At 38.8% G+C, this 13,448-nt stretch overlaps 1 protein-coding gene across 3 annotated transcripts; it reads left to right on the top strand.

The window, feature by feature from the left end:
* Positions 1–236: 236 nt before the first annotated feature.
* On the top strand, positions 237–9,181 carry LOC104445060 (probable LRR receptor-like serine/threonine-protein kinase RFK1). 3 transcript variants are annotated; one of them, XM_010058863.3, is made up of 24 exons: positions 239–591; positions 1,999–2,173; positions 2,913–2,984; positions 3,079–3,147; positions 3,223–3,294; positions 3,628–3,699; positions 3,792–3,863; positions 3,941–4,012; positions 4,122–4,193; positions 4,304–4,375; positions 4,465–4,536; positions 4,632–4,700; positions 4,911–4,976; positions 5,068–5,130; positions 5,232–5,279; positions 5,606–5,649; positions 5,865–6,253; positions 6,348–6,543; positions 6,743–6,892; positions 7,243–7,361; positions 7,450–7,660; positions 7,761–7,998; positions 8,131–8,281; positions 8,422–9,181. In XM_010058863.3, the coding sequence occupies exons 1-24, from the start codon at positions 495–497 to the stop codon at positions 8,806–8,808; spliced, it is 3,048 nt and encodes a 1,015-aa protein (XP_010057165.2). In that variant the 5' UTR covers positions 239–494; the 3' UTR covers positions 8,809–9,181. The 3 variants fall into 3 exon arrangements, with proteins under 3 accessions (XP_039169120.1, XP_010057165.2, XP_039169119.1); XM_039313185.1 differs by lacking the exon at positions 239–591 and having other exon boundaries at positions 2,040–2,165; XM_039313186.1 differs by lacking the exons at positions 8,131–8,281; positions 8,422–9,181 and having other exon boundaries at positions 237–591; positions 7,761–8,002.
* Positions 9,182–13,448: the final 4,267 nt, after the last annotated feature.

The following is a 13,448-nucleotide window of genomic DNA, read 5'->3' as shown; positions in this document are numbered from 1 at the left end:
CCTTATGGAATTTAACCTCATGATTAAGGTCACTTTGACCTCGCCTCCGTGCAAAGAGATCCTGTGGAGAATGACAGCAAGAGGGGAAACGTCCGCGTCCTTTCCTCCGTCTGCCGAATGGTCGTGTCTCGTCTTGGGAATATTCAATTCTTTTCAAACAGGACAGAAACCAGCAGACATGCATCGGATTAAAAAACCGAAATGTGAATAAAGATAAATCCCATCCCCTCCTCATTAACCGCCAACTAGTCAAAACTGTTTCCGACTACCAGCATTCCCACCCGTTTTCTTTCCATTTCCATCTGGGAACTGGAACTGGAAGTGGAGGTCTCGCTTGTTTTGGTAACTCCTACGTTGAGTACGGAGCACAGCATTTGTTGGTTTTTTTGCCATTTCCTCGAGCTCCAAGGCCTCTCTCTTCCTCATACCCAGAATAGGTCCGAGCTCCAGAGTTTTCTTGCCATTAGTTCCTGGGGAGGCCGAGGTTCTTGATCATGGCGGGCAAGAACTCGTTCGTTTTCTTGATTTTCATGGGGTTGAGCTGCTTCGGTTTGGTGTGGCTCGCCGAGTCAAGGCTGCCCCAAGCGGAAGGTACGAGTTAACCTTTTTTTTTTTCTTTTGCTGTGTACGGTGTAAGTACGGGTTTGGATGCTGAGAAATTGTGGGAGAGTTGCGAGCTTTTGCTCTCTTGAAATCCGGGTTTCGGTTGGTTCACGTTCCTGAGAGTAGGTAGGGTTAGCTTGTTGCGCTCTGTTTCTCCGTTCTGTATATTATTTCCTTTTAATGACTGTTGGAGCTGACCGGGAGATGGGGAAAATTAGTGTAAGATTCTTATGAGAATCTCTCTACCCAATGTTTTCGAATCCTTTCTAGACTTTAATGGGTGTAATTTTGGTATTCTGATTGGTACGTAGAGATGGGAGTTTCAGTTTCTATAGCCAGGAAGAACGGAAGATAAGAGTTACTTTCTATTTTATATTATTCGGCCAGATAATGGGACTCCTAAGTTAATATTTCCAATTTGGATAAGGCAATTTTAGTTTATCCTTTAGTGGATTTGCCCGATGCCTATATTAGGTATATTATTGAATGCCACAGGCTTTGAGGATGGATAAGTTCTCTTTTGGGATCGTGGAACTGGTACTAGCATTGGAAACTTGTTGGTTGACCTAATCAGTAACAATTTTTGGGTAGCTTTTCTTGCTGGTCTGTGCAGCGGTCTTGAGTGTCCTTGAGAATGTTATGACAACTCTAAAATAGAAGTCCACTGTGGTGGAGTGAAGAACCCTTGTCGTTGCCGTTATGCTGGTTACCTCTTGTACACAGTTGGACATGCTTCATCATGACTCTCCAGTGTTGGTTCAGGCCTAGCTGAGGCTGATTCTACAGCCCTGAATAAACTTTTCTGTTGAACCCACCATAATGAGCTGCATTGTGGTTATCTTTGAAGATGGACCCTGTAGAGCTGGAGAGAGATGGCCTTTGCAAATATATAGAAAAGCAGTTCTTTTGATGGATTGAATTGCAGAAAACACCACGCTTGCAGTTTTACTCGCCTTGCAAGCACTGTATAATTAAAGGTGACATTATGCGCCTCCAATTTTCTGATCATGATGCATCAGATGTACCTTTACCCCTCCCGACTGAAGTCACAATATTACAGAATAGTAGTAGGTTGTCTCCGTGGTTGAATCATTTCACAGAAAAGAGGCATACTGACCTTATTCGCTAAATAAATACTTGACATTTACAGAAGGGGCTTTGGTCTGAACTTCTGGACTATGGTAACTCATTTCGTGTTTCTATTTATTTCTCATGTTCTTTTCCATAATCACAAAAACGAGAGACAATGGATGTAGTAATCGTCTACCAGAGCATTAACTTTCTCTGGCAAAGTAACTACATCCTTCATTACTAGTCAATTTCCTCTCATTAACAATCGTAACTTATACCTTCAATTTCTCTAATGGTGCTTTCTTTTCTGTTCATGCAATTTAGTTGATGCTCTCCACGAGATCACGAGTGCAATGGGGTCGACATACTGGGATTTTGATGGTGACAATTGTGAAATACGAACGGTTGGGTTAGCACTGCAGCCGCCAGCAGAAGCTGAGAGTAGCATTGGTTGTGATTGCAACATTGGGAACGATACCTTCTGTCATGTCGTAAGGATGTATAAGTCCCTCATCCAATCACTGAAGCTTCTTCCATTGATTACCATCTCAATGCTACTCTGCCCGTCTGCATTGCTTCATACTTACCCCTATTTTTTGCACCAATTTTTGTGAATTTTAATGAAATCATACATTATATCGTTTACTTGTGTTTTCATAATATAATGTTTGGGCAATATGATTGATGTAGTTCATTGGTAAAATAGATCATTATTCCACTCTTAGACAAGCACATTTTAGTTTTTTTCTCATCAAAATGTCTCTTGCAACTGTTAGAACTGTACACGATATTGAGCTGTTTCTGAAAGCAGCAATGTAAAGTTTTTGAGTGTCTTGACATGGTTGTTCTCGAAAGTGTGAAATCACCCTCATAAGTCCAATTAAGAGAAGATATAATTGCCATTCAAAATTTGATAACTTTCACCATTTAACCAGACATTTGCTTTAACAAACCACAAAAGGCAATGTCTTCCAATATGTATTTCCAAAAAGAAAAAGGGTTGTTAAAGTGCAAAATTTGGTGGCATCAGTGAAGAAGAGGGACATATCAGTATTTATCTTTGTGCTTATTTATGCTTTTTCCAGAAGATGTAAATTAGTCTCTTCAGTATATATATGAGTTTAGCAATCTTATCTGCAATTTTCAATGCTGATTCATGGTGTTACACTATAACTTTCCAAATATGCGATGGAGTCATCTCTTGTACTTAAAATCAACCTGATTATTGTGCATCACAGAATGCTGAAGTTTCATAGTCTACCTGGAATCCTCCCCCCTGAGCTTGCTAAGCTCCCTTATCTCAGAGAGATGTAAGGATTAGTTTCCACTTCCTTCATCTGTTACAAAATTTGGGCTGACTAGCAATTTTTTTTTATAACATGCTGGTGAACTCTTGCATTGCAGTGATTTTGCTTACAACTGCCTCAGTGGTGAAATTCCTGACGAGTTGAGTTCCATGCAGTTGACATCAATGTAACCAATTTCCATGATTTCCTCACATCATATGCTTTCCTCTGATTGACTATTAACAGAAAAATAGTTGTGCAGCTCTCTTCTTGTGAATCGCTTATCAGGAGCAATACCGACATCATTGGCAAACATTACCTCTCTAACATATCTGTAAGTTGCATGCTAAATCTAATCATTTTTGCAGTGCATTTCTTTCCTGAGCAATTGTTGCATTTTGAAATCATCAGAGATGCATGTTCGATGGGAGCTATATTTTGCAGTTTCTTTTTGCCTTCCTCCATCAATGGATTGCCACTTCCTTTTATGTAGAATTATATATAGAACATATATATAAAAATTTCTTTCTCATGACTGTCAGAAACTCTATTTGTTGAATTTCAGAAGAATGACTAAAACGCCTTTGGTTCCAGATATTTAGTTGGAGTCTATTACGAAAGATTATATTTGGTTAATTCAATAACAATTATAGAGTTTCTTAATCAGGAATCTTGAAGCCAATCAGTTCTCTGGTCCTGTTCCTCATGAGCTTGGGCGTTTAATCTACTTACAGAATTTGTAAGAAACCCTAATACTCCTAAGCTTGGGACTATTTTTCTTCCAGCTTTATACTTTTATTTACTTATCATGGTGCCATGATATGGTCATAGGATTTTGTCCTCCAATCAGCTAACAGGAAACGTGCCAACTACATTTGCCACCTTAGGACATCTGACAGATTTGTAAGACAACGATGTGCTTGTCCTACATAACTATTACAATTTGAATGCCTATTAACACTTTATATTTTATATTGCAGTCGGATAAATGACAACAACTTCAGCGGCAGAATACCCAGTTTTATCCAAAACTGGAAGAAGCTGAATAAACTGTAAGATCACGGTTTTAATACAATTTGTGTGGGTTAAGTTTGATGATCAATGTGTTTTTTCTTATATTCTACATACTGCGTATCTTCATATACACTTCAACTCTTGAAGCGAAATGCATGCGAGTGGACTTGAAGGACCCATTCCATCACACATTTCTGCCTTGAATAAAGTAGAGGAGCTGTGAGTAATTAGCTTTCTCACAATTAATGCTTTATCTTTTGTAATTTAGGATGCAAGTCATATATTTGTTTAATTCATAGTTAATTATTAATGATTAAATATGTTGACAGGAGAATTAGTGACATTGATGGTCATCTCCAGCTATTTCCTGCACTGGACAACATGACAGGCTTAGTGAAATTGTTAGTCTCCGTTCTTCGATACAGATTTTGTATTCTCCTAGGATGTGCTTGGTGTTTGAGTTGTTAAACCTGGCAGCATATTGTTACAGGGTACTGAGAAGCTGCAACTTATCTGGGCAAATTCCCGCATACATGTGGAAATTGCAGAATCTAGAATTTTTGTAAGTAAATCTTGTTAATTCTTTACTTGAGAAGTTTTAATATTCTTCTTACAGCTGAAACAGGGCTTGCTTACCTTATGTCTTCATGGTCCTAGGGATCTCAGTTTTAACAAATTGACTGGGCAAATTCCGGCTACAATCAATTTAAAGCACATAAAATTCATGTAAGTTCATCATTTGCATGCCCATGGATGCATGTGTCCATGCAAGTCTTCTTGTATTGCCATCTCTTACTTATGTCAGTGCAAAGCAAAAATTTTGTTGATAAAATATGCTAGTGGCCTGTACCATGTGACATAGTGCATCCAGACAATCATTTTAATGGTTTCTTTCTTTTCCTATTGTATTAACTATGTCACATGATTTTTTCTTAGATTTCTTACCGAAAATTTATTAACGGGAAGTGTTCCGGACTCAATCCTGAAGGAAGGAACCAGCGTGTATGTTTCTTGTTCTTATCGGGTTGATTGCCCTCACCATCCTCTCGATTCCTACCATCTTAAAGTTAGTTTTTCCCCATGCTGTGTGCAGTGATCTTTCATACAATGACTTTGCATGGCAAGGTCCTCACCAACCTGCTTGTCAAGAAAACATGTGAGCTCACCAGTACCTGTGCTATATTTCTCTTTAGATATCTTTTTAAGATAAGATATTCATGGAAAATCTGATTTTGTCACTCTGCCCATTTTCTTCAGGAACATGAACTTGAATTTGTTTAGGAGCTCCTCAGCAGAAAATAACTCGTAAGATTCCTTTCATCATCCCCAATATCAGTCTTCATTTTTGGCGGATTCCGGTAAAAAGCTTGAATCCTTCAGTTGAAAGCACAGTTTTGTTGCCAAAGTGATCATCTTTGATATGACGGCTTTTCATTCATGAGCATTTTTTCACAGAAGTCTCAGATCTGTAATTATCCGAAGGGTTCAAATATTTTGATTGCCAAACGGCCATATGACTACATACCCAGTTTCTTTTTTCTTTTTTTTAATTCGCACTGAGTTTTCTTGTGAAATGAAAGGTCTGGGTATATTTGCTGGTCGGGGCTAATTCATTTATACATCTGTTGCAGAGGCAGAGGTGTTCCTTGCTTGGAGAACTTCCAATGTCCACGTTGTAAGTATTTACTTGCTGAATCATTGCTCTGCATGCTGCAAAAGCTATGGAATTTTCAAAGTTGGGTTAAACTGTTACGTTTTTTTATATACTTGTCCAGTTTGAGCATCAACTGTTTGGTCTTGTCCACTACATGGTGCTGTAGTTATGTTTTCTGTTATTTTCTCTCTGTCGAGGTCAGAAGTTTTCTGAATCATATGAATTTTTTCTATCAGACTCGAGTTGTTTACATGTTAATTGTGGTGGAAAAGATGCAACCATCAAGGAATCTAAGTGGAAGATCATCTATCAAGGAGATCAAGATGAAGGAGGTGGTGCTGCAAAATTCTATTTAAATCATGATGAGTTCTGGGGATTCAGTAGCACGGGGGACTTCATGGATGATAATGATGAACAAAACCTGCGCTATTCTGTGTATCTACCATCCTCGAACCTCACTGTCTTGGATTCAACAGCACGAACAGCCCCAATTTCACTGACTTATTTTCATTACTGCTTGGAGAACGGGATGTACACTGTGAAACTCAGGTTTACAGAGATACAGTACACTAACGACAAAACATATAACAGCCTTGGGAGGCGGGTATTTGATATTTATGTTCAGGTACTTAAGTTCTCATTGGAACACCTGGATTTCACATTGCATATCGTTTCAATTCTCTGGCACATTAAATCTTGGTTAAATGACTTTGGCACAGGGGAAGTTGATTCTGAAGGACTATGATATTGAGATTGCAGCAGGTGCTGCTCAGAAGCCAAAAGAGGAAGTCTATAATGTCAGCGTGACAAATAATATGCTGGAGATTCGTCTAATTTTTGCTGGAAAAGGGACAACAAGGATTCCTAAGAGAGGATCTTATGGTCCACTTATTTCTTCCATTTCTGTAGTTTCAGGTGAGGCTGAAAATCTTCACTATTTCGTATAGCTAGATGGTTTTGGTAGTCTGATGCTGACCTGCATAAAGTTTGAGGCCATTGATAAGCATAAAACATTGGTTCTTCAGCCTTTGATATGATAGTTATGTTTCTTAGCATCATCCAGCTGTGCAACCAATCATTTTCATCATTGGCTTGTCTTGTTTCTGTTGGGCAGATGTCAAAGGGTGTTCAAGAGGTGGAAAACAAAAGACTGCTGTCACTGTTGGAGCTGGAGTTGGAGCTGGAGCATTTTTCATTGTTCTCTTATCACTCTGTATACTTAAGTGGAAAGGCTATTTCCGAGGAAGAACCAAGAGAAGACAAGGTGCAGTTTCTATGAATTTTGATAAATATGACTGAATGTTCTCTGTCATCAGTCTGACTTACTTGAGAAGACCACAATCTGGTGCTTCACCACCTGTCATTTTTTAACTGAATGAAAGAAACACAGCTAATCTAGTCTACTGTGCAAATCGCCAATAGTCTACTTGGGCTTACATAAAATTAGACATTCAATTTGTTGCTCCACAGCTTTAGATATCACTAATGAATGCACTTGTACCTAACTATGGAGTATATATCCGTCTCCACTGTATCAGTGATCTAATTCTCTCTTTTGGGTTTACCTTCTTGAGTTTTCTGGCTTCAAGTTCCATCTATTCTCTGCTTATATAGGCATGGAAGGACTAGATCTGCAGACTGGGACATTTTCCTTGAAAAAAATTAAAGCTGCAACAAATGACTTCGATTCTGCAAACAAAATTGGGGAAGGCGGTTTTGGTGCTGTCTACAAGGTGCATGCTGTTATGTGTCTTGTCCCGTTCCATATTTCTTCGTGTGACCTTCTTATAAATTAATTCTAGTAATTGGGTTTGCATGCAGGGTCAATTAAATGATGGCACTGTAATAGCAGTTAAGCAACTTTCATCGAAATCGCGACAAGGAAATCGAGAATTCCTGAACGAGATAGGAATGATATCATGCTTACAACATCCAAATCTTGTGAGGCTCCACGGATGCTGTACTGAAGGAGATCAACTATCGCTGGTTTACGAGTATATGGAGAACAATAGTCTTGCCCGTGCCTTGTTTGGTCAGTTCTACTTATACAAGCTATGATTTAAGCACCATACAAAACAGGACCTAGATAGATGTCGAAATAACGAGCAACTATGGCTTCTTGGGTTTTACAGGTCCGGATGATCATCAACTTCAGCTAGACTGGCCCACAAGACATAAGATCTGCACCGGGATTGCTAAGGGTCTCGCTTTTTTACATGAAGAGTCTAGACTCAAGATTGTCCACAGAGATATTAAAGCTACTAATGTGCTGCTCGATCAAGATTTAAACCCAAAGATATCGGACTTTGGACTGGCCAGGCTTCATGAAGAAGAGAAGACTCACATTAGCACCAAAATTGCCGGAACCATGTAGGTTATCTTCTCCCTATCAAATTCCATGCCCAAAATTTCTTAACAGCACCTTGACTATAGATTATGCTCTCTGGTGATGCTATAATTTCTTAAGATTGTGGATTTAACAGATCGTGATCTTGTTTGCAGAGGATATATGGCTCCAGAATATGCATTGTGGGGTTACCTTACATACAAAGCCGATGTGTACAGCTTCGGAGTCGTGGCCTTGGAGATAGTTAGCGGGAAAAGCAATAACAGTAGCCTGCCGAGTGATGACTTTTTCTGTCTATTGGATTGGGTATTTTTCGGACTCTCTGACTTGACCCGCAGCAAGAACATACTATATTAACGATCGAGCTGGGTTCTCCATTCTCACAGCACAAGAATTTTTCAATAGCTTTATGACGAAGTACTGATTTATGTTGAATTATGCTGCAGGCGTGTCACTTGCAACAAACTGGGAACTTGATGCGGCTTGTCAACAAGAAGTTAAAGGCTGAAGTCAACGAAGAAGAAGTGAAAATCATGATAAAAGTCGCTCTTTTGTGCACAAATGCATCTCCATCTCTAAGGCCCATGATGTCCGAGGTTGTGAACATGCTCGAGGGAAAAATGGCCGTACCGGACGTGATCCCGGAGCCGAGCACCTACTGCGAAGATCTGAGGTTCAAAGCCATGAGGGACCTCCGCAAGCATGGGCAACAGCAAAGTCATACCGAATGCCAAACACAGAATTCCACGACCATCAACGCGTTGCGGTCTTCGTCAAGCACCTTGAGTCAAGATTTGTTTGAAGAAAATCAAGATTCCATACCCCTCCCGTAAAATGCATGAACATTAGTTGCCACGGCATACCAAACTTATGCTTCTCTCAAACTGGCGAATCGTAATCCCATTGCCGTTACTGAATAAAAAGTTCTCGACTACAGTGATTTTTATCGGTGAAAGCAGAAAAACTCACCAGGCCTAGCGGCGAGGAAATCTGGGATGTGCAAAAGCTGTACAAATTAGGAAGGAAGCATCGGTGCTTGAATAGGTGACCCATTTCTTAGTTCGTTACTTCTCTTCGGCATTTCGAGCAATATGTCGATCAAAGTTATGATTCAGATGTGCCCAAATTATTGTACAGTGTACTGAATTACCTGTTTTTTTTCAACTTGATGGGAAGAAATGAAGAGATTTGCTGTCAGGTTCATCATCTGGTTCACCTGGATAAAATGACTGGAAAGAAAATTTGAAAGCACTTGTGCCCCCAAACGATGGCTTAAACCATTAGGTATGATCGGGTCTGATGATATGCTGATACTTTGGGCTCAGATCTCCCCTCCTTATCATGAATATTAGATCAATCATGTTTTCACTGGACTTCTGCCTCGCCGGGGTTCCACGGTCCCTGGCCAGATCTTTGCTGCAGCAATCCATCACCTCCGTCCTAGTTTACACGTCACCTTCTTCTCCCGCTTCTCATTTATTTTTTTGGAGGAATTTTATTAGGTCTACTATTAGCGTAAAAGCACTTTTACATATTATGACATGTGGATGAATTATGTTACACAACTATTTCTGAATACACATGTCACTTATTCAATGTTAAACATGCAAAGAGTGCTTTGCACCGGTTGCAAACATAATAGTAATTTTTTCCAAATTTCCTTATTTCTGAATTCTTAATAGGATTAATATCTGAAAAACCCCAAACCAATACATCTATAACAAATTTGCCTCAAACTATTTTTTTTATCATGAAAAACCCCAAATTAATATACTTGTGACAAATTTATCCCGACTGACCATAAAAAACCCTAAACTTGTACATTTATGACAAATTTACCCAAAATTAATTTATCTTTCGCAAAAAACCCAAAACGGGTAAATGTGTGACAAATATACCATCCGCTAAATTGGATTAATATTACAAAAAAATCACAAAAATGTAAACTGTGACAACGGAGTGTAAAATCTCAAATTAGTATACCAGTTAACTGTCGCATATCATTTAACTTAATAATTTGATAGTAAAATTTAACGAAAATTAATAGAGGCTAAATTTATCACAAATGTACAAGTTTTGGGTAAATTTGTCAAATATATATTAATTTGGGGTTTTTGGTAATCAAAAAAATAGTTTGGGATAAATTTATCGCAGATGTACCGGTTTAGAGTTTTTCAGGGATATTAACCATTCTTACTATTCCGTTGTTTTTAGTGTTTCCTTATTTCCTAAATATCTTTTTATTTTGTTTAAAGTTTTTCGCAAACCACTTATGATGCTACGTTGGAATTTAATGGCAACTTGATGGTCATGTCAATATTGCTTCCTTTTTTAACAGAAGACTCACTCGAACATAAAAACAAAAACAAAAAATTAGTCTAGGAACCCAATTGCTCAAAAGTAAGTCGAATCACATGATTGAATAATATGACATTGTTTAGGGAACTCCGGTGTCTTAATCCCAAAATTTTCTCACAAAGAGAATCTGAAATTTACTAACTACTAAAATCTACAGGCACGAAACACCTATCCATCGTAGGCTCACAAAATACTCTGGATCTTTTGCATGTACGTGACTTTATGTTAGACATTTTATGGCATATTTCTATTGTTTGACCGAGTTCTTTTCATTTTGAGCACATTTTATGTTCTTTAGGATCAAAGAAACGTGCTCACTTTCTAACCCAGGTGTTCACAAAACTCTTCAAAATAGTTTTGCTAGGTACTCAAAAAGAGACATTTATGTTAAGCATCATAGAGAGATAATCAAGATGAGGACACAGAATTTTAGAGAGTGGTGTTTGATCATTTTAACCCCTCCTTGGCGCCAAAGTCTCTTGATACTCTGCCTTCTATGGTACTTTCCTAAGTCATGATTGAAGAGACGAGGAGTATGGTCGCCAATCTCCTATTGTGAAACCAAGCCAATTGAACATGGTAGACTTCAATGAGAAAATAATCGAACACCAACCATGTGGTTTTATTGATGTTACAAGAGTGATAGAAAGATTTTGTTATAAACAAGTGCCACAACAGAGATTATAAACACATATGAACACTCATATTTCATAAACTCATCTTACTAAATAAATTAATTGATTAGCTCTTAGGCTCTATTTGTTTCACAGAAAATGTGACATTATCTAGAAAATATTTTCTAGAAAAACGGCAATATTTCCCGTTATTTGACTGCAACGTGAAAACAAACTGAAAAATATTTTCAATTGTTTAGTAAGCAAAATCTAATTTTTTTTAATAGTCATACACTATTTGAGTGATAATGACTCATGCGTGGACAGCCAGGGAATCGAGTATGGATACCAGAGTCCTGAGTGTGGGCTTGATGGAATTTGACTTGGGCATCGGAGACTAGGACATAGACACCCATCCTCAATCCACAACAGTCGAGCCTAGGAATCCGGTGCCTATGTCTGGCTCCTTGACACCCCAGCTAGGTCCACAAAGGTCGTAATCATGGACCCAATGCCCATGCCTAGATACTAGGCACTTGAGCCCAAGTCCACAAAGGCTAAGGGTAGGATCCTTGTGCCTCGGCTCGGGAACTAGTTGCCATGCTCTATTCTAGGGTTATCAAAAATATCCAAGCCAAACTAACATAATCCGAACAAAAATTTTCAAATCTTTTCGATTTAGGTCTCATTTAGTTCAAGTAGCAAGTAAATGAATCCGAGTAGTTTAACGTTTCAAATTGGATTTTGGATTTTGAGTTTTTATATTTATTTTTAAATCCCCCAATTCAAAATGTACGGGCATTAACCTAACCTCCACCAGTCACACCTCTCTCTCTCCAATTCACCGACTTTTAATGGCAACTCACCTCAATCGACCACCACCACCGTGACGACTTTCTCTTCCTCCTCCACTCCGACGCCTTCCACACCAAGCGCCCGAAGCCCTCCCCTTCAAACCAGGTTGGAACATTATGACCAGTTGTGATGCAGCCCGCATTGAAGACCAACTCTCTCGACTAAGAAGATCGGCCAAATTGTTTCCCGTGTGCGAGTCACTCTCCCAATCCTATTGTTTGAGAAAGCCTACCCTAGACTTGCATCAAGTTGCTGCTGGGATTGATTGGATATTAGTTTTGGTTGAGTTTTTGGGGCATGTATTGATCCTGGACAGGTTTAGGCTTGTAAGCCGTCGTCGTATCTCCTCAACGATAATTCGTATGCTATTGCGTAATCAATGTCTTATGGGAGGTCTGTCAATTTCTGAGTATTTGCGTTCGTCTCAGTAACTTCAACTTTGCGCATCCGAAATGGTCGACCCGATTCGAGCCAACCCCCTCCTGCTGACTTAACTCTATTTTGGAATTGTATAATTCTGCTTTCTCTTTCTCGGTGGTTGAGAAGGCGATTTTTGAGGTTTGACTTTGACCATCTAGACGAAATACCTGGGGCATTCCAGGCGTTGTCAGTACTCCTTGAAAAAAAATGGATAAACGAAAACAATGGCAAAATTTCTCAGACGAATTCTTTTTATTTTTATTTTTTTGGGTCAGAATTTCACCAACGAATTAAGCCGGGGATTCTACCATTGGAACGAAAGTGAAATGAAGGAGTGCGATCTAATGGACTTGATCCAAAGGTTGAAAAATCACCGAAGATTCTTCTTGTTTGAACATTGTTGATATACCTCATTAATTGCACATAGATAAATGGGGAAAATTATCTAAAATGTCCAAACCCATTATACTTTTTCCAATTCAATTATAAACATTTAGATTTTGTCTATTTAGTCTTAAATTTTTTTTTTGTTTTGGTAATTAATTTCATCCGATCAATTTTAGCTAAAAATCGATCACATGGACGCTAGGTGTCCTATATGATATGATTGATGTTGATATGAAATTTTTTATTAATTTTTTTCTTTTTTTTAATTTTCTTCTCTTTTCCTTCTTTTCTTTTTTCTTTTCTTTCTTTTTATCTCCCCCGGCCGCCAGGCCTTGTCGATGGCTCACGGAGGTCTCTACCTCAAGCAAGAAACACCTAGGCCTAGCTTGGCAAGGGCCACTCTCGAGCAAGGGTCGCCCTTGCTTAGGCAACAACCGTTCACTAGATTGGGCGAGAGTGAGGGCTGTCCTATGGTTCGAAACTAAAGAATTAAACTCCTAGAGTTTTCAAAATAAAATATAAGATCATACCTTTTTTGTCATCCACAGCAGTAGTACTATTGTAACAAGTCAATAAAAAACATTAGCTCGAGCACTCGTGCGAGCACTATATATGCACATCTCCGATCTTGATCTGCGATAAATCAATGATTCATGTCCTTAAATGCTGATTCTCCCCAAATTCAAGCACCTATCAATTCAATTTACCCTCGAGAAAACGATGCTTTGCTCATGATGAAAACGTGATTGGGTTAAATTATATTCTAAGGCCAGGAGTGATCGAAACTTTGCAATCTGGCAAGGGCTATGCGCAGCCTTTGCTTTTGGTTCACCCTTGTC

This window comes from Eucalyptus grandis, chromosome 5, assembly GCF_016545825.1.
Source record: "Eucalyptus grandis isolate ANBG69807.140 chromosome 5, ASM1654582v1, whole genome shotgun sequence".
NCBI lineage: Eukaryota > Viridiplantae > Streptophyta > Magnoliopsida > Myrtales > Myrtaceae > Eucalyptus > Eucalyptus grandis.
The sequence above is the reverse complement of the archived record's forward strand: the minus strand, read 5'-3'. Positions and strand labels throughout refer to the sequence as shown.